This window comes from Cygnus olor, chromosome 4 (assembly GCF_009769625.2).
Source record: "Cygnus olor isolate bCygOlo1 chromosome 4, bCygOlo1.pri.v2, whole genome shotgun sequence".
In the NCBI taxonomy this organism is placed as follows: domain Eukaryota; kingdom Metazoa; phylum Chordata; class Aves; order Anseriformes; family Anatidae; genus Cygnus; species Cygnus olor.
In genome coordinates, this window is record NC_049172.1 from 58,251,765 (window position 1) to 58,272,421 (window position 20,657).

General features: G+C 35.6%; 1 protein-coding gene across 2 annotated transcripts in view; it reads right to left on the minus strand.

Annotated features, from left to right (window-relative positions):
- Positions 1–7,006: 7,006 nt before the first annotated feature.
- The window catches only part of TBC1D19 (TBC1 domain family member 19), a 47,105-nt gene continuing 33,454 nt past the window's right edge, over positions 7,007–20,657 (minus strand). Inside the window, exons 14-21 of one of the 2 annotated variants that reach the window (XM_040556476.1) lie at positions 17,774–17,858; positions 15,416–15,460; positions 14,137–14,169; positions 11,681–11,790; positions 10,402–10,493; positions 9,530–9,645; positions 8,410–8,480; positions 7,007–7,393 (exon numbers count right to left, since the gene is read on the minus strand). In XM_040556476.1, the coding sequence (XP_040412410.1) occupies positions 7,319–7,393; positions 8,410–8,480; positions 9,530–9,645; positions 10,402–10,493; positions 11,681–11,790; positions 14,137–14,169; positions 15,416–15,460; positions 17,774–17,858 (627 nt within the window). In that variant the 3' untranslated portion in view covers positions 7,007–7,318. The remainder of the gene's footprint in view (positions 7,394–8,409; positions 8,481–9,529; positions 9,646–10,401; positions 10,494–11,680; positions 11,791–14,136; positions 14,170–15,415; positions 15,461–17,773; positions 17,859–20,657) is intronic. The other variant, XM_040556477.1, reaches the window with a different exon arrangement.

Genomic DNA, 20,657 nt, shown 5'->3' on the forward strand with positions numbered 1-20,657 from the left:
ATTATTTATCCGGATTTCACAGTTCTCCATTCGTTCTCTGGAAAAGATACTTTTATTTTGTCCTTTCCTTATGTTCTAGAATATTGCATAAACATCTACTGTACCCAAAACAGTTTATTTGTAGGAACTAGCATCTTGACCCTTCCTTTTACATAAGTCAAGTAATATGAATGAGTTTTACGAATAGCATAATAATGGGAATATTTCAATTACCTGCTTGAAAGTTAGTACATACACCATTGTGTGTGATTTGTTTTAAAGCCATACTACTGAATATGATCTCAGACAGGTTTTTTTCCAACTTTGAGTGAACACATAGGCTAACATCCAGCTTGAGACAATTTGCAGTGTTTATTGTGCCTGTAACTTCACTGCTTCTCTCTCTCTCTCTCCTCCTAATGGAAAACCTGACAGAAACGCAGTACATCCTTTCTCCACACTGTTTCTCCAAGTTTACGTCCAGAAATGTGACACAGGATTATCAAGAAAACATCCTGGGCAGCAGCCCCTGCTGTTTCAGGATGACAGCTCTGACAGGAAGGTCTTTGATGGATTTGACTTTCTAACATTTCAAACCTCTTGATCTTTATTAACCTAGATTGCTATAAAGCCCAAACATTTACTACTTTCATCTTTTCATGCTGTGTTTGCAGGTCTGAATACTGATTACCTGCCTAAATAAATACCTGCTGTAAACCGACTCTCCAGTATAACACTCACCCTTATCCATATCACCACCTAATGCAGGAATGGACTGATAACGAATCTTTAAAGTCTTTCCAGCATTTCTTCATAACTGATTAGAAATAATATCTTTCTAATGGAAAGATAAGTCCTAATCAGAAATGTGTGTGTTTTCTTTAAGCTGTAAAATGTAATTCACAGTGGCAAGAAAGCCAGATTGTACAAAACTATGTAAGGATGCTGTAAAAATGCTGTAAAAAGGAGAAGAGAAGGTAAAGCTCTAGAGGAGAAAATACCAAGTGGTAAAAGCTTGAATTCCAAAATCTATACAAATATGTCAAAAATATATTTTCTCTTTCATATGATTCAACAACATTTACTCCAGCTTTTAAATTAAAAAAAGAATTCAGGAACACCTTTTCACCTTTTTGTTGATATTCATGCTGCATGAAGATGCAATCTGAAGTCAGCAGAAGAAAGTGTGCTTTGTTAAGCATACAAATCATGAATAGTCCCTTTCTGTGCTGCAGAGAGACATTCTACAGAGTTTGCACACTTTTTTCCACAAGCCTTTCATTTCAAGAATCACTTTCCACTTGTGTGATAGTGAAGTAGAAGTTGAAGACAGGCTCTCCTGCCTCTGTGCTCAGGGTGAGGGCTGTTAATACCAATACTACTGCTTTCCCATGTCTGTCACTTAACTGTACATCTTTGGAAACTGGTTATGGCAAGATGTGGTGGTCAGAACATCTCCAGTGTATCACAAACTAAAATTAAATCTCTAAATATGTCCTTATGTTGGAAACTGTAAAGCAAACTTCACCACTAACATGAATGCTGAAAGCAACTGGAACTTCCTTCACAAGCTGTAACACTGCCAATTTTCCAGTCAGAGTTTGATGTCAGTGTTAATGAACCAGAATTGGGCTTCAAAGCAATGCCTGTGCTTTTGTAACCCAGAAGCACTATAAAAAAAAAAAAAAAAAAAAGAGAGAGAGAGAGAGAAAAGGGAAAATCTTGTGACACTAGACAAATAATCAAACAATTTTAGATCATAATTCTGAACAGATAGAAAATTAAATACTATTACTTTTTACAACATATATTTGTGGTGATTTGCTATTCATTACTGGACTCATTAACTGCATAACTTAACCCTAAATAGTACTTTTCAGAAAAAAAAATACAGAATGTACTATTCATTGAATAAACCACTGTTGAATAAAGTGAGCTATCAGATACCTACTAAAATACATTAGGTGGCTATAACATATTTTGTCTTTGACAATCCAATTCCAATTTTTGTTGTTTAAAACACCGCACAGAAATTGGTTGCATGCTTTGTCTTGCATAAACTGTGGGATTTAACTTCTTTGTTAAATATTCCATTTATTTTGGTCATAATCCCAAAAGAAACAATTTGTTCAAACTGTTCAGCCAAACACAATGTCACTTGGCAAAACACCATGGTCGTCTATACAGCCAATTCTCTAGAGATAATTGCTAGCTATCAGTAGCCTAACATCTAAAACAACACACTGATTTGGAAATGTGGACAAATAGAGGCCCTGCTCCACCCTTCATCACAGAACCCAAAGCTCAGCTTCTGCAGGCAGTAACGTCTGATACGATGCAGAATCAGGTGAATCTCCTCGGGCTTGTGTGCTGACTCAAAAAAAAAAAAAAAAGGGTTTGCCATAAAGCAGCGTTACCCACCCTGTAATCATTTTAGGACTGATCCCCAGTCAGTATTTAGCACAGCTGGATTGTATTACAGCAGTTTATGCACTGCAGTTTTGCAAAGCTCAGCAAACCAAAGGCAAACATCATTTTCTAAGCATGCATTCGTCCTGTCCCCATTAACGTCTGCTGGATGCCGTTGCACTACCTGTCATCTGCAGCAGACATAAGCATCCTGAGACACTTCCCAGAAACGTGATTGGTCTGTATGGTAGTCATTCGGTATTAAATTATTCATTGACTAATTAAAAAAATACGAAGATGAGACATTTTAACACTGTTTTAAAGCAGAGCACAACCACTCCATGGCTGGATCAAACTGATTTTCCCTGCTTCAATGTTTTTGTTAAGGTGTCGAAAAAGCTAAGCATGAAGTGTGCAGGAAAAAAATAAAATAAAACCTTTCGCTGGTTTCAGCAGACCTCAGAGCTCCCACTTTCTGTGGCTGTTTACAGCAACAAACGGCTCCCACAGAACCACTCACAGGCATGCAGCCCCTCAACAAGCGCGGCCTTGTGTGAAAAGCCCAAACCTCTGCAAGCCGCCACCAGAAAAAGGGGATTTTTTTTTCTATCCTGTTATACTGGGTCCTAAAGCTCTAAAAAGAACGGCACAGTTGTCGTCGAGCCCCTCTTCTAAAACACAGCATGGCTAATTCTTGAGGGGGAATTGGTTTCTGGGGCAGTTTCCCTGCCAGGTGCTGTCCCTGTCCCAGCTTTGGCCCTGGGCCTGGGCCTGGCCCTGCTGCACCCACGGCCCAGCGGCTGCGCCCCAAGCGGGTTTCTGGGGCCGGAGGAAGCGGGCCGTAGCCGGCCACACCAGATACAAAGCTCTGTTGATCTCAAACACTGGCTTCGGCTGATTGCCTTTCCTGTGTCCGCTTTGGGGATGAAAGCGGCCAGCGCAGCACCATCTGCCAGCGGCCAGGCGTGAACAGGAAAAGGCTGTAAGAAAGGAGGGAAAAGGAAGAGCCCAGCAGCTCCAGCCACTCCTGCATCCTCCCCTCCCTCCCCGCTTCCTAACATAAAATGCTTGACAGAAGAGCTGAGAAGTATTTTTCCGATTTGTTAAAAAGGTGGAAAGGCTCTTCTCCTTCCCAACCGAAAATACACTACCGCAGTTTCACGCTGTTTTTCAGTAGCTCTAAATGAATTCTTATTTAGGGTTAATAAGCCACTCACTAAATGACTTTCCCCTATTTAATCTTCACACAGCAATTTATTCAGTGAAATCCCTTTAGTCTTGTTGGAAGAACTGTATAAAATTCATTCGATTTCTTTTTATTGGAAGGGAGTAAAAGAGAGACTTGGGCATCATTTTTCTGCTGGTTTCTGGAAACACAGAAATTTGTCTTGCAGTGATGACTTTCCAGCCTTTCCCTTTACTGGGATACCTAACTGTTTTACAACCTCTAAATTCCCTGCATTTCTCATAGTAAAATTTGTTACTATGACCAAAAGAATTCAGTAAAAAGTAGAAACTGTTCTATTACCAAGCTAATTGTTCTGTTACCAAGCCATCAAGACTAAAGTTTCAATACACTTTTTGGAGGACTGAAATAAGATAACTTGGGTACATTTTTAGAAAAGGCTATTTGCACTTACATTTTTTTTTTTAAACAGTCTCTTTAACTTTACACAGAATTTTTGACAGGTCATAGCCAGAATCCCAAAAGTAAGCAGCAAAAATTGATCTTTCTCTAGAAATATGGAAACAATTGGTTCTTGACCTCAACCATTTGTTTGTATCGATTTCATACAGGGAGGAACAGACCAAGAAAAACAATTTGGCTAAACTGAGCCATTTAAGGTTCAGCTATATCTATTTAAATCAATATAAGCATCTTTATTTATGATTTTACTGTCAAAATTTGGCTGTGATTTATAACAGTATAAATGAAAGACAAGTTTTAGGGTTTAGGAAGCCCTGTGACAGACTATGGCTTTTAACAGGTTTGAACTGCTCTCCAGAGTTGAAGAATTAACACCTAAGCAATTGACACTACCTAGGAGTACAAGAGAAGTATCTAGCTGTGAGATAGAAACCAATCTGTTTAGTGAAAAATGGAAGAGTATTATTTAAACAAGAGATTAAAAATACATATATCAGCCAGAAACTGAAACACAATATTTTGTTGGAACCAAAATGAGAAACTGATGGGAACATGAAAACAGTAAAACTTCAGTAAAAGCAATTTTTTAAATAGATTTCAAAAAAGTTCTAATAGAGTACAATTGCAAATCTAAGGAGAGGATCCAGTTAATTTTTAATCTTATCTTAATCTTATTATAAAGCAATTGTACTCATCATTCCTGTACACATATCTGTGTGTATGTGTGTACCTTTTTGTGCCTCAGAAAAGTCAACTTAAACATCTGACAAAACTCAGCAGAGGCCTTCAGGAGATTCCCTGCTGCAGCTGGTCAATACAACAGATGGTTCAAGGGCTGCATGTAGCCCGTGAAGCCTTTTTCCAGCCAACCCTGAAGCAAGAGGCACGGCATCACCTCAGGCTGACGGAGCAGCCAGCCTGGGCAGCCAGCAGGAGTGGTCTGGCTAATCATGCATATTGGTCCACGCTAGCTGCAAGCATAAAGTCCCTTGTCCAGCCACCGGGAGAAACATAGATAAAGGACAGGAGGAAGAGTAAGTACTCCAGTGGGGAAGGAAGAAAGACACAAGGGAGAAGCGAGATGGTTAGAATGAATGAGGAGATGCCAAGTCACAAGAGAACACACCACATCTCTTATTCACAGAACTACTTGTTCAAAAAATCACCCATCAGTCTCTAATCTCTACCTATCAATGCCCTTTCAAAACTATTAAAAAAAATTAAAAAAAAAGAGAAGAAAGAATCACTCAAAAATCCCATCAAGGAATGAGTTAGAGTAATGGTCAGATTCTGCACCATGCACTTGCATAGAGCAGTGGGAAGAATTAGCAGGTCCAGCAGGGCTCCCAGGGATCTAATTTGCTATTTAGTAAGTACTTTTAATTCCCTAAAAGCCATGGTAACCTTGTAATGACCTTATTAAGCCACAGACCTTGTGACTGCTTTGTAACATTATAATTTCTAAGTTGGTACCCAGTCTTACAGATTTTAAAACTGCAAAATGCTCCATTTTTAGAAGTAGATGTGCATGATGTGCTGTCCCGAAGATGAAGTAAGGTCTTGTGGTTAATACATAAAGCAAGCTTCCTGAAGTATAAACAGGAATTCGGGAGAGACTGCTCATCTCTTAGGAATTTACTCTGTAATCTTTAGCAAATCTCTTAATCTTTCTATGCCTCCATTCCCCATATGTAAAATAGGGTAATACTTTCTGTAAAGATAAAAGCTGTCATGTGTGTCCTTTTTTTAAAAAACTATATGTCTAGAAAAGCCTCTAGTTAAAGTGTTAAAACCATTTCTGTCAAATATTAAAAGATTTATTTCCTTGGTAATCCAGAATAAAATTGCCCAAAATATTATTCAGTGTCACACCTATTAAGCATTTTAGTTCTTCATGTAAGAAGTGATCATGCTGAAGCCAAAACTTTACCTTTTTTTAAGTTAGCCTTATAAATTTAGTAACAATCTATACACGTTCAGTAAGTTTCTTACTATATTATCTAGACAGAGGTAACAAGAATCACAGACATAAAGCTCATTATCCTATCTGAGATTATGGCTTAGATCACTTTTCAGATATCTTTTGAGCAAATTATGGTTTGTATTTTATTGTCATACATACTGAATGTATGTACATTCATGCATGACAACTACATATATGTAACATATATGATGAAGATAAAAGTCCTATGGCAACCTCAGTGGCTATATTCCCCATTATATCCTTTTGACTTTGATTCTTTTCCAGGTATTAAGACATAAATCAAACCAGATTAGTGATTCCCACTTTGGTATTAAACAAGCCAGTGGAAAAAGCTGGAAGACCTCACAAAATAGTACTCGCTAACAGACAATGAGCCAGCCTGATAGTGTAGTGAAAATCCGTCACACATCGATATGAGTTTGGATTCTGAACTGAAGCCTGAGCTGTTGAATCACCAGGGCTGGAAAACTGGCAAAAGCACAACGCTGCTCTCCCAAAGAGGGTGTGGGGCACCGTGAAAGAACTCTTGGCATCATTCTCAGGGGAATATTTTGGCTCATGTGAGGACTGGCTTCAACAAGTTCAGAAGGAAGCTATGCTCAGGCCTTCTCTGCAGGGGAACATATTTTACAACATGGGACCTTTGATGAGACTCTGGGTAGGTGTTTAGAAGACGCCTGGGAGGGCATGTCGGTGAATGAGGACAGGACGACTACAAGTCTCTGTATGAAAAAATAAACATAAGTAACTAACATGAGAAGACAGAGAAAACTTCTGTGGGAAGAATAAGTAAAACAGAGATAGCAGAACTGATGTATTGTCCAACTGCATTCTTAGAAAATAAGAAAAAAAATATTGTAAGCTAAAGTATCTTTACTTTCTCCACTTACAGTATTTGAGTTGATATCCTGTAAGCTGTGAGCTTGAAAAAGTTACTTAATATGAAAAGTGTTCATAATTCTGAAACATTAACGTCACAACTCAGATGAAGAATCACATTACATTTATTTAATTTAATATTACATGCATTTTAGACACTGATTCATGCTTTGTTTTTGCACAAGTAGTCATTCTTAATGTACACGTAATAACCATTGTTACAGGGAAATTCAGTAGCATGCATTACACACATCTGTGCACAAAGTTCCTGTTTTCAGTTACAAAATTCAATTAAGGTCATGATTTCTAAATGAATATTATACATACAGTTTAATTTTGGTTTTATGCAGACATTGCATAGTTAATTATTAGCTTCTCATGAAAGACTGGAAGTGTGGTATCAGTATTGTTGAAGCAAATCAAGTGACAGTAGCAAACAAGAAGATTTGAAGAAGAGGCATAACCTTCAGGGTTGAAAGGTCAGCAAGTACAGCCTAGGATAAAAACCCAAAAGGCTTGTTAAACTTGACATTTGAATCAAATTTCTTTAAAGCAGCTAAAGAAGTCAGAAAAAGATTTGGTACTGACTAGTAACAATAGTTAGGTTCAAACCTGAATAGAAACAAATCACGCTGTTTTATGTTATTGTGCAAAAGCTTCTCTTGCCTTTTTTTTTTCATTCTAACACTTCAAAGAAAAAGCATATGTTTACGTATAGAAAACCAAGTAACTTTATTTTAGCCTTTAGACTTACTTCAAATATACGTGGCATCATGAGGGTATAAGAGGTCTAACATTTCAACTTGCTTCTAAAAATAATTGGGAATTAAGAATCCTTATCCTGTGGCTTGGCTAGTACTTGTGAAGTAAGTCCAATGTAATGACTGAAACAGTCAACGTCTTCTGATGAAGTATGTTAAAAAAAAAAAAAAAAAGAAAAGAGCCATCACAAGTTCTCAACGTTTGAAAAAAATACGTCACCAGAGCTTTGAAAAAAATATACATTTTAACACAGTAGTGGAGATAAACAATAATAATCTTCATCTTAAAGATTTTTCTTCATTTCCTACCTGTAAAATGACAATACTTGCAGCAAAATTTCAGATTCAAAAATGACAAAAGTAACTTTGTAAAATCTTTGTGATATCAAAAAGCACAGAAGCAGCAACATTAAAATATACTGAGAAAAAGTATAAGCGTCCATAATATTTTAAAAAACAATATATCCTACAAACATAATTACATATTTAAATAGAAAAAAAAATCTAATTATACAGCGTAGTTTGATAACTCTTCATTTTTGTAACAAATATACTCTTTTACATACTTATCCTCCAGAAAAGCAGTATTAGGTACTGCATGTTCATAATTAGTCTAGTTTTTATCTAAGGTAAGAATTTGGGCAGAAAGATTTGCACTATGTACCACGTGCCATGTGAAGCTTAAGTTACTGTTGTTGGCAAAGCATCAGAAACTATTTCAATCTCCCCTAACTGAAACATATCCTTACTTCAGCTGCAGCCAGTGATGTCACCTCCATCAGGTTGACTGCTCGGAAAGCAAACACAGCAGCTGCCAGCACTGGAAAGGAAAAAAAAAAAAAAAAAGAAAAGAAGAAGCCCAGTATTTAAGTTGCTGACTTGTTAATTAGTGATTAGAATTAATCTTGATTTAAAATAGCAATTTTCACTCCCCTGAGTAATTACTTTGATTCTGAATAATAATATACAGTGGATGTCAGTGTTTGAATTTCTTTGGCTATCCATTAAAACTGATAGGACAAACGCAATTTTCTTTTAGAAAAGTTTGAGTGAAAATGCTTACATTTAATGTGACAAGCTTTTAATTACAAAGGGGAAGGTAATTTACAAATAGTTAATTTCTAAGCCAAAAATTTGGATTTACTTAAGTGGCAACATTTCAATTGTGAGCATTATGTAACATGAAAAAATAATTCGTAGTTACTCTTATACAGTTATATATATCTACCTAGCTGTCTTACATATACAAATAGAACTAAAACCTTTCCTCTTCTGTTCATCTACTTTGCATTTAAAATGTGTTCCAACTGAAGATACTTATCTTCTTTAGAACACCCATCTTGAACCTTGCATAAATCTTTGGACAGAATTTCCTCTGTAAGTACAAAACTTTCAATGTTTATTAAAAGACGGGGCTTTGAATAAAGATATACAGCAAAACCAGGGCAATTCTCAGTTGTGCTAAGTGCTGAAGTACTTGCCATATGTGAATAAGACAAATATTGTATTTTGTGAAAAGTGATGAACTCAAATCTTAATCATTACCAAATCAAATGGTACCACTGAAGCTGGGAAGACATCCTACGCTCTTTTTCAGAGAGCACTTAGCATCTCTGGAGCACTATCACAGCAAACAATGATAAAGAAGAAATATCGTAAAAAAAAAGTTACTTCACATTTGTGTTAGAGATGCAGTGTTTATGCAATTCTATTTTTCTAAAAGTTATTCTCTTTGACTTGTACGCAATCTACTTTCAGCATTCAAAGATCAACTAAGTTTTCTTCTTGTCACAAAATAGACTTGAGCTAACCTCTATTTGCCTTACTACCACATGGACTCAACACATTTTGTAAAAATAATTCCATTACCAGCAAGAATTTCTAGAGAGTTGTATCCTAGGATTCTGTCCCACAGAAGCAAGAGCTGATCTGTAGCTAAATAACCAGAAAATGCTCGTACCATCCATTTAAATGAAATTCGTAGCCTGCAAACAAGTGATAAACAGTAGTAGTTACATTTTTCTCTCTCCCGTAATGATTAGACCGATGGTCTATAAATTCTTCTGCATTTCTCCTCCAGGAAGAATGGTCATTTTCTCTTGCTGCATTAATAATCAGTATTTTCCTTTGTAACAGCCATCAGAAAAATATTAAGCATCTCATTTGATAAACCACTAATATCATTACAATATTCTGACCAAACAATTACATTAAAGGGATCCTCAGCTTTTATCACCCCAAATGTTTCATCCATTTCTGCTACTATTATGAATATCAGTTATAATACAGGAAGATTTTCAAGTTCTATTGCACTTGGTGCCATGAATACACTATTGAGAATGACAGTCTCCCGCTCTTTCCCCTTCCTCCAATGGCTTCTGCTGTAATGAACATATCACAGTGAAAAAAAAAGTCTCCTGTTCCCCAGGAAATAAATCATTTACTCCATCAGATCTAACCTGCTACGTTATTCAGCTAAGTTTCAGTAATTCTTTTTCTCGTATGAACACAAAGAGCAATTTTCCTTTCTTTTTCATAGAACGTACAGAAGGAAATGCACCATGCACAGATACACAGGTTAGACAAAGGACTCCAACTGAATTTCAAGGAAAACTGGCACATTGATGGTTGCACTTTGGAATAATTTCTCTTAGCTTTTAAATTAAAATATTACAGGACGGCCAGCATTTTCAGAACAATTAATCCACAATATTTGTAGCAAGTCAGAAAGAAGTACTTACGGCTGCGCCCCAATTTCTCGAAGGTGATAAAAAAGCTGGGGCAGATGAGTTTGTAGAAGAGTCTCAAATAGCAAACACAATGACACAATGCCCTAATGAAACAAGATCATATCCTGAATACTAACACTCATTCTGTCAAATCTGAGAAAACAGTATTGGCACGTAAGTATTCATAAATTCTTAATTCAAGAAATAAAACACCATTAATGATGTAATATACAGCTCAGGTAAGCAGGGCACAGACAACTCTGATGCTTCCAGTCACTACAGCCTTGCTCCTACAATTCTGTGTATGTATTAGCAACATAATATGTTGTGATAGCCCCTTTCACCTCTAAGTTACTTATAATATTTGCATGTCATGGTCTAAGTACTCCGTGGGTTATTACAGTATGACCTACTTGAAATATTTCCTCTTCGATGAAACAGACCCAGTTACACTATATATATAATAAAAAATGGAGGATGTGAGAAATAATCTGTCTGATAACTAGAAACAAACAGCAATAGGGATAATTACAACAAAGTTAAATGTAAATACATTTTAAAATTTCTTTTTTAAATTACCATGAAAATGAATAGATTCCTGTCTGACCGGTTTCCCTGCTATTAATGACTGAAAGCACAATGCCCAGCCTTGAAACAGTATATTAAGGAAAGGATTTTTTTTTTTAACCAGGAAATGTTTTCAAGATATAATACAGCTATTCAGCACTTTGTGAGGGAGAAAAGGAAAATATTTACTATGCTCTATTCTTCAAAAATGGAAGATAAGCAAAAACGTCTACAATTGTCTTACACTTGAGACAGCTGGCCACCAACATCACCAAGTTATTTAATTATACCTCCAGCATCTAGTAATGCCAAAAAGCATGTACTGTCACACAAAGACAGTTGAGTTAAAGAAAGAGACATTAACTTGCTATCACTGAAATGACAGCTGTATCTTTGACTATATTATAGTCCCTCTACCCCAGAAAACACTTGTGAGCAATTACGTCATCAATTAAAATGAGACTGAGTATGCATTTACATAACTGCTTGAATCGAGAAGCCTATTACATAAAATACAAGATTACATAAAGTACATGACATTTTATAGCAGAGACTAAAATTGAGGTAGAAAAAAATATCCGATACTCTTTCCAAGTTTGCTGAAATATTTCATTATATTTAAAAGGACGTCTTTCAGTTGTCTAGAAAATCATGTCACCATATATTATTGTTTCATAGCAAACAGAGTATTTAGTGAGTGGGTTTTAATTCCTAATGAACTTACAGAGGGATGAGAAGAGATGGAATGGAGTCTGAAGAAAAAACGCACATACATCTCACGGAATATCTGATACAATTTGGAAGGTTCATGGTACAGAAAACAAAGTGGAGCAACTGAAAGGATAAAAGAATTATAATTGACTCAACACTGTAAACTGCTAAAAGAGTTCAATGATTAAGAGCATGAAGTATGGTGAAAAACAAGTAATTTATACTGGCACGATTTACAAAAATTATACTATATAAATTATTCAGAAAGATTTTTATAATAGAATCTAGCATTAGAAGTAAAAAGTTAAGCAAGGGAGTACAATACATTCTAGCTTACAGTTCTACACATTTCAAGAACCTAAACTACTTAGAACCTGCTTTTCATGGTGCTGGCTTCCTAAGAATAAGAAATACACTTTAAAGACAGCTTCTTTGGGAGTTAAGGCAATGATATGTTGAATAGTACAAGTTTTTGATTTAACCGTCTGTAACTTCCAATGTGCTTTTTGGACGCTGACCATCTCCAAATTGGTTCCCCGTTTTTAAGACAGGCACAATTTTACTATTTGAAGACAGGTGTTTTGAAAAGTAAAGTATTAAAAATAGCTCTTGGTTGCCATATTAATGTCCCATAAGTATGACTGATCAGGAGAGACCTGTTTCTTTCTTGTAAGATCTGAAAAACATGGCCATTTGGTAGTTTACTGTTTATAAGTTTTTTAATATACCTGATTCAAAATAAGAGTTGGCTACATTTGTAAAGCAGTGACTCTCAAACCTCTTTTTTCTTTTTTTTTTTTTTTAAAGTCTGGCATATAGATAGATCTGTTTCATGTATATGGTGCCTACACATAATCAAATACACCTGATTTTTACTCCATTCATTCAACGCACATTTTACAGACAGTTGTTCTGCATGCATTTCACAGCTTTTCTTTAATCTCTCCACTCAGTCATCATCACTCAACTATTACTTCATTTTACAGATGCATTCATGCAGCTTGCACTTGAATACATTCACAGTCTCTCTACATTCACCCTCCCCTCCACTTCTCTTCTACACAAAATAGGGATAGTGACACGTCTGCATAAAAATCTATACATGTACATATATCTATGTGCATATTTATAGATATATGTGGATGTGTGTGTGAATTCATTCATATATGTGTATATATATCAGGAAGGTGGCTTTATAGAAAATAATGGCACTTGTGTATGAGAGGTGGGGCACTAAGGTAGGGTGAGATGTTCACAGAAATGTGTATTTATGTTGCGCTGAGAAAAGCAGAGGGTGTTACCAGTGTGTATGTGTAAGGATTGAAGATGGAAGAGCTGGCAGGGTGCGCATGTACATAAAGGCCAGGAAGATAACAGAACAGTGCCTGACAGCTGCACCGTATGAGCGTATGCATGCGAGCATGCAAAAATATATAGGATTTACATAAGGTCCCAGGTACTTCCTCCTAGAGCAGCACAGCATGCAAGACACAGGATGCTCTGCTTGGACTTACACTAGCATTTCTACCACCTTGTTTTTCAGCCTCCCTCCTTCTCACAGTCAATCTGTTTTGTGCCCTTTCCAAGCAAAAGGGGAAAGGAGGGAGGGAAGAAGCTCCCACCCAGTTTGAGAGCTGCTGTTCTAAAGGGCAGAGTCAAATCCAAACATTTTGAAAAGAATACATTTCACACACAAGTTGAAAGCCTCCTAGTGAACACTTAAGGAAGAGTTTGTAACTAAGCTGTTCCTTACTTCAGAAGACTTAGATTCCCTACCCGGGTTCAAATTTCCATTTCATATTTATATTACATTTTATTTCTAAGAATCAAACATTTATTATTAGCAAAACATAGCATTTTAAGTACAATCTTGAAATCTGCTTGCCCAAATACCATAAATACCTTTGACAAATCAAAAGAAAAAACTGGAAACCTGTAACAAATATTCTCTCGCATTATTTCAGCATCTCTCTGCACTAGCTGTTTTGTTACATCTGAGAACTGGGGAGATTTTTCTGCTGTTTTCCTAGAAATCTTGTTGATGTTTAATCTTTCGTCTGTGCAAAGTAGTAGCACCCATTCTATCATGTAATACTCCTTTAACACCTACTTGAGGATGGATAGAGAAACAGGCCTTTTACATAATTCATGTTTTTAAGACTAACAGCTAACTTAGCCTACCCAAAAGAAATGAGGCAACAGAAAAGAGCAGGCTGTCAATAAACTTCCTCCCTCTACTCATACACATTAAGATGCAGCCTCTGACCAGACCATCTGCGCAGCGATTAGCTCTCAAGGGGTATGTGATATGAAGTTGTTGGAATTTTAAAAATTATATACAACAGTTTTCATGCACACAGAAACAGAACATATAGAAGTTTAAAACTTGCAGAAAAGTACATACAGTTTTTAACTACAATACAATAAAAAGAAATCCCAAACTGATAAGAGTTTATGAGTCACACTTACCATACATAGAAAAGCCATGAAAAGGAATTACACCTACAAAACAAAGATTTATTTTGTTGTTGTTGTTCTTTTGTATTTATTTTTAGCCATGCAAGAAATGTATTTTTTTCCCCAAGTTTCTAAATTGAATTCTGCCTGCTACAGGAATAAAATATTTCCTTCTATTAGCACCTGGTGTTAGATTTAAAGTTTGTAAATATTTAAGTACAGGAATTATATAATTTACTTCACTATGACCAACGGTGTGCTGTAACACGTGCTGTATTTCCTAGAAAGCCATGTAAAGCTCTGTTTCCATGACGCATAAGCTTTGCTGAAATCAGAACCCAATTTCAGATAAATGACAACCAGTAAATGTCATGCACTAACAAGGAGGGAGCAGGAGAAAAAGGAGGCCAAGACCTCCAGTAACTCATGTAGTCCTCAGACAAAACATTTAGAGGACTTGGCAGTGGTAACATGACAGTTGTGTCCTCTTTTCCAACTGATCTCAGCTCCCATTCATTAATTTTCCTATAGGACCAGTAAGAATGAGCTGCTTTGGCAAAAGGTCATAAGGACAATGTTTCATGGCTATAAAGCTGCAAATAAATGTGGAAGCAAAAATGGAAGAAGGGGAACAAACATATCTGCTATCACTGACACCACTGGAAGGGAGAAGTCACAAAAGGCAAGGTCAGAGATACAGATTTAAGATTGGTGACGTGAGGCTCTGAAAGCAAGAGCAAAGAGCTTGAACTTTAAATAAAAATTTGGGGCAAAAACAAGGTAAGAATTCAACAGACAGGGATTTAAATGGTCAAAATAAGAGCTGAAAAAAGAATTTTCACAACTGAAGTAACAGCAGGAATGATATTGACTTAAAATTATATAGAATAGTTATAACGGAATTTCGAAAATGGACACGTTTTAGCAGAAATGAGACTGTCAGGTGTGGTTTGTAGAGTTCCGAAAAGCTGGGGGTCAGATGGTTTCAGCATGTAGCTTTCAGATCCTCTAAGTGGAGCATCCTGTCACTGAAGTACAAGCTGCTGCACCAGAAGTTGTTTTCCATCTTCTTCCCACACACATAGACAAACTCCGTATGTGACTATTAACACCAGGCTGAACATGGTTCTGCAGTAGCTTCAATTCATCTTACTCCTTTAAATTAATTAATTTGGCAGAATAACAGTAAAACACAGTTTGTAATAGAAAAAGAGGTTATCATGTATTCAGGAAAAAAAAATCCTGTATCCTTCCAATCTACCACTAGAGGAGGCAATAGTATAACTCTTACCATTTGGTGGATAGAAAACAGTGTATTCTTCTATTCCAAGTTTTCCTGTGAATCATCAAACCACAATTAAAAAGATTAAACTGTTAAAATTTGTACAGATAAAATTTACATTTTTTATTTATAAGTGACACTTACAAAAATCATAACTACCAATACTATTGACCATTTGATATTGTCCAAAAGTGTGTAAGGAATTCAGATACACTCTAAAATATAAAACAAAAATGTAGCACCAACAAGGGAGGATGACAAACAGGAAAAAAACAAAAGGGAAAAAAAAAGCATTTCAGCAATGCTATACCAATGAGATTTGATTTGGGTATATATTAGGAGCTCTAAAGGTGTTTGCTGCATCCTTGAAGACAGTGAAGCTCTCTGAGGAGATAAGGTTAAAGGGATAAGTCTGTCATGCTGTGGCAGACTGACCTAGGGACCGGAAAGACATTTAAAAAGACAGAAGAACACTGGATAAAAAAACATCCAAGGCTTCATTAAGCCTGCAACAGAGAGGAAGATGGATGGTACAGCTGTGATATAACAACAACAACAGAAATTAAGTAATCTATTGGATGCAAAAGGCTAATTAAGTAAAGACAAACTTTAACAGTACAAACTGAACATACAACTGCTTCTCTTCCTTGCAAAACGAACATGTTACATCAGTTAACAGTATCTTAACTATAGAACTTTCTCAATTAAAATCTTAACGATATAGCAATCAAAAAAATTTTTAAGCACAACTATTTAAAAACTTAAATTATTTCTGTTTTAAGATGAGAAATTTAACTAGAAATTATAATAAACTATGTGAAAATATACAGATATGCAGAGATTCTCTAGACCTCTGTGCATTTTGTTTCTTCTATACCTAAAAAATTAGCGCACACAGCTTTTGTCAGGTTTGGACTTAAATATTTTCCTGTAGTATTAATCAACTGAACTAAGTTCAAAATTACTTTGTGAAGCTCTTGCCCAGTACCCTACGAAAATAAAAAGCAGTATTTTTGAATAACAGAAGTTACTTGTTTCCTTAAACTAAAAGAATAATTTTACTTTCCCTTTCAATTGTTTGCTTGCCATGCAGCGGGGAGTTGTAATCTGGAAGGACAGTATTTTTAGCATGAAGCATTTCTCTTGGCTAATTAGCCAAAAATAGGACCTACGAGCCTTTCGGATTTATACTGCACAGGTTCAGCAGAGACTTAGATTTCAGCAACTTCATTCCTCGGATTTGTTTCTGAATAAGTGGAATAGTCCTATAGCTGTGTTTCTGGGCTGCTATGGCCTGAGGTGAGATGCAGGTCCCTCTCCTGTTCTGCCCTCAGGTGAGCCCCTTGCTACTTTCAGACAGTAAGTAAAGAAAACTGCTTAATTCAGGTAAAGAGAGAGAAAAGACCTACGAAGCAATAAAAAAGGAAGAAAAAAAAAACACAAAATAATCATTGTCTCTAGTGAGAAAAATAGCAGCAGAAGGCAAAGTCAGCAGAGATCCTGCTACAGGAATCATATTAGGCTAAATACACTGGAACTAGGGACCAAAGAAGAAAACGGGAATGCAGAAGGTAAAGGTAGAATGAAAAAATAAAAAGCATTGGATGGTTGAAGGGTTCAAGGTGAAAGACAAAATTAGGGTAAAGCCAAGGCAGATGATTATCTAAGAAGCCAGGAAGAGCCCATAGCAGTAGAAGCTGGCAGAGAAGGCAAGCGTGAAGTGATAAATTTAAGACTGTCAGGTTACGAAAAATAAGACTCACAGAGGGAAATAAAGCCAAAGGTAGGGTAAAACTCTAGATGACACAGTGCTTTGAAAACAATAATAATAATTAAAAAAAAAAAATCAGTGCTCTAGCTGCGTGGTAGAGCTCTACTCTCCCAGACCTTGGAACAGAGCCCAAGATTCTTCAGCAACTTGTTCTGCTCCTGTCTACAAATATGTAAGAAACTCTCTACTTCGGGAAGATAACATCCTACCCCCACTTCCAGTTGGTAAATTTGTTGAAGTTGCAGAGGACTATGTCACGTTTTTAAATTTCTAACCGTGATGACGATAGATATCCAGATTCTACCATATTGTCATAGTTGTGTTTTGAATTTATTTTGGTAAAACACTGGAGAATTACACACATAACACTACCATAAAATAACATCATTGCAACCTGGTCTTTATGTGATCAGTTTCTAAACTGTGATAATAGAATCTGTGCATATGTCAGCTGGATACATGAAGATTTATTAATGTTCTTTTAAATGTAGTCTATCGGGTGTAATGAACATAAAGGAAATTCACATACTGCATTACTGTAGCAGTCAACAAAAGTCCGTGCATTACTATTATTTTTTTAAAACAACTCCCTTTACCTCGTATGTATGATTTTGGTGGGGTTGCACTACTGTAAGTAAAGTGCTCCAATACTGATGTATCTCGGGAAAAACAGAGTAATACCTGTAGAAGACAAAAATAAACTGACTATCAACAAAGCAATGTCAAACAGAGATTTAAGCACCTGCCCTAATTAGCACCTATTAGACTTTCCTAAAAAGAGCTAATATGGTTGAAAGCTATTGACCAACTTAATTCACTTTCCTGTTAAAATTTCCAGGCTCACTTTGAACTTGTTATGATACCATCTTTACATTCACTTATTGTCAATAAAATATCCACACTCTCCAATCTTCCTGTTTGCCTCTAGGCATGAATTTACACCCTTCTGTCATGTCATATTGACCTACACCTGAATAATCAGCACATTGGAACATTTTGGAATGCTTGGTAAGTATTCTAAGTTTTTGCTTAGACATCTTAGTTTTAACAACTAAGTCTTTAACAGCTTGCTCTGTGCATGCAACTCACTGCTGTGATGCATATCAGGTCATTTCCCTAATCAGTTACTATGACTCAGGGAAGTCCTAGTAAGTGAATAAGCAAATGAAACATTTACATTTTAACATGTGTGCATTTCCAGAAGACCGATCCTCTTATTGTCTCTCGTTCCAAAAATCTTTGCAGAATGCTTGCACTACGTTCAATTATTTCCAAAAGAACAGATGAGAACATTCACCTCATATCCATAATTTCTTAAATGTATACTGTATTTTGTAAAATATATCTGTATTTCTCATTGCTAACATAAAGGAACAATCTAGAACAACTGAGTATAAAATTAAATATTAAAAGCGTTCCTAGAAAAAAATAATAAAGAAACTCATCCCACATACAGTTGTAAAAAATGTAATAATTATTATACTTGGAAATTTTCATGTTGTGGATGCAATGAAAGGCTGCAGTATCAACGATGGACACAAGAGGGCAAAAGTAATACAGTCTTCAACTTGATGCTGATTTTTGTGTATCTTAAACCCTCTCCTCTTGCAGGTTTCAAAAGTTTTTCTTCAAATTGTAGCCAAGGTTTAAAATGTGGAGATGTTTTGTATGGTGTTTTACCACATAATTTATTATAAATAAAATTAATAGATTTTTCCTTCAACTAACTATTTCAAACATTTTCCAGAAATCAGCATTTATTAAAAGGCAGCATGCAAAACTGTGACACCTGAACACCACTGCATTTTTTTTATTATTATTATTTTGAGCCATTTCCCTCTTCTGAATTTCAAAATTACTTCTCAGATAACAAACATCTTTTAAAAAATAAATAGCTTCTTTATCTTCAACAGTTGAAGCTAAATATTATTTTTGCGCAATACACAATCATTTTCATAGCTGCCAAAATACAACTGACAATAACAATACACAGGCAAATGTAATTCTCTGTATATGTTAACTGAGGTGAGAGAAGATGAACTAATCTAAAAAGGACATAAATTGTGTTCTCTCATAGGGGAAAGAATGTAACCTTAATTTGAGGCCTCGAACACCCACCACCTTTTTTCCTTTTTTTTTTTTTTGAACACAGTGTCCAGTACCAGTATCTGGAAGTCTTTAAGACTATGTATCTTTATATCAGGTAGACTCTCAAACACAAGTTCCAACAACACCTAAAAACTGCTGGGTAAGGTTCTTTGCATGTATTCATTATGCAGGATGTAAAACTACAGTATTGAAATTAAACATCTGACATTAAATCATGAATTTTTGATTTATGTATTATTCTTCTCATTCACAAAAGTGCTACTCCTAATGGAAACTAATACAGCCCCTTTTTAAGTATAGAAATGTTTGATAAACCATTGGATATTTTTACCAGCAATACAACCACAATCAGAAAACCACTGAATTTAAAGAACTGAGAAAAACAAAAAACAAAGCCAAAGCTTTTATTAAAAAAAAAAAAAAAGACTATACTGAATGTAACCGTACTCCATTTCAATAGTTATAAAGAAGTAATAAACAAACGTTAACTTGGGATAAAGAAAGCACAGTAAAGCAAATAAATTACATCATTTCCCAATGTTCTTCCTAGGAAGGAATGCATGCTATTAAAGAGGTACCAACAATGCAACTGAATATCCTCGATATTATTTTATGTCCAAATGTTCTGGTTTTGATGGATACTTTTTCCGTTAAACAATTCACAGACAAATGTCACACTCTGCTCAAAGACTTGAAAAACTTTGAGGCGCTAATGAGCTACAAGAAAGCTAAAACAACAATGCAAAAAACAAAAAACAAAAAACAATGCAAACGTAGAAATAATTTAATTGGTTTAAACTAAAGCTTACATTATCTCCTTTATTTAGCCATTATTGAATTCCAGTTGTCATATGAAATCAGTAAATAACATTCCATATCAGAGAGGTGCCTATACTGCAAAGTTTTTAGGTCCTACAGAATAAAATCATCTGACAGTGATGCATTTGCAAATTCATGATGCATTTGCAAAGTAGGTTGGAAGAGAAAATGATCAAGGAAAATGGTTAACCTCCTACTAGAAAAAAAAAAACAAACGTAAGGAATGCCACAACATACCAAAGAAAACAAGAGCAACTAATAACTAGATGCTTAAGGTATTGTTTGCCTAAAAGCCCGGAAGTAAAATTAGCCACTTAATTTTTCAAAGATTTTTGGTTGACTCTCCCTTCAAATTACTAAGGTTAGGTTGGGCATTTTAATGATTTCCATTCTGTAATAATTCCTTTAGTCAATAGAGATATATACAAAAATAAAATTTTCAATTGTGCCTTATATTGAGAACAATGAAAAAAAATATTTCTGAGAGTCTTAAAACAAAAGATTATACTGTATACTTGCTTAAATTCATTTACAGATTTTGTGTCCATTAGA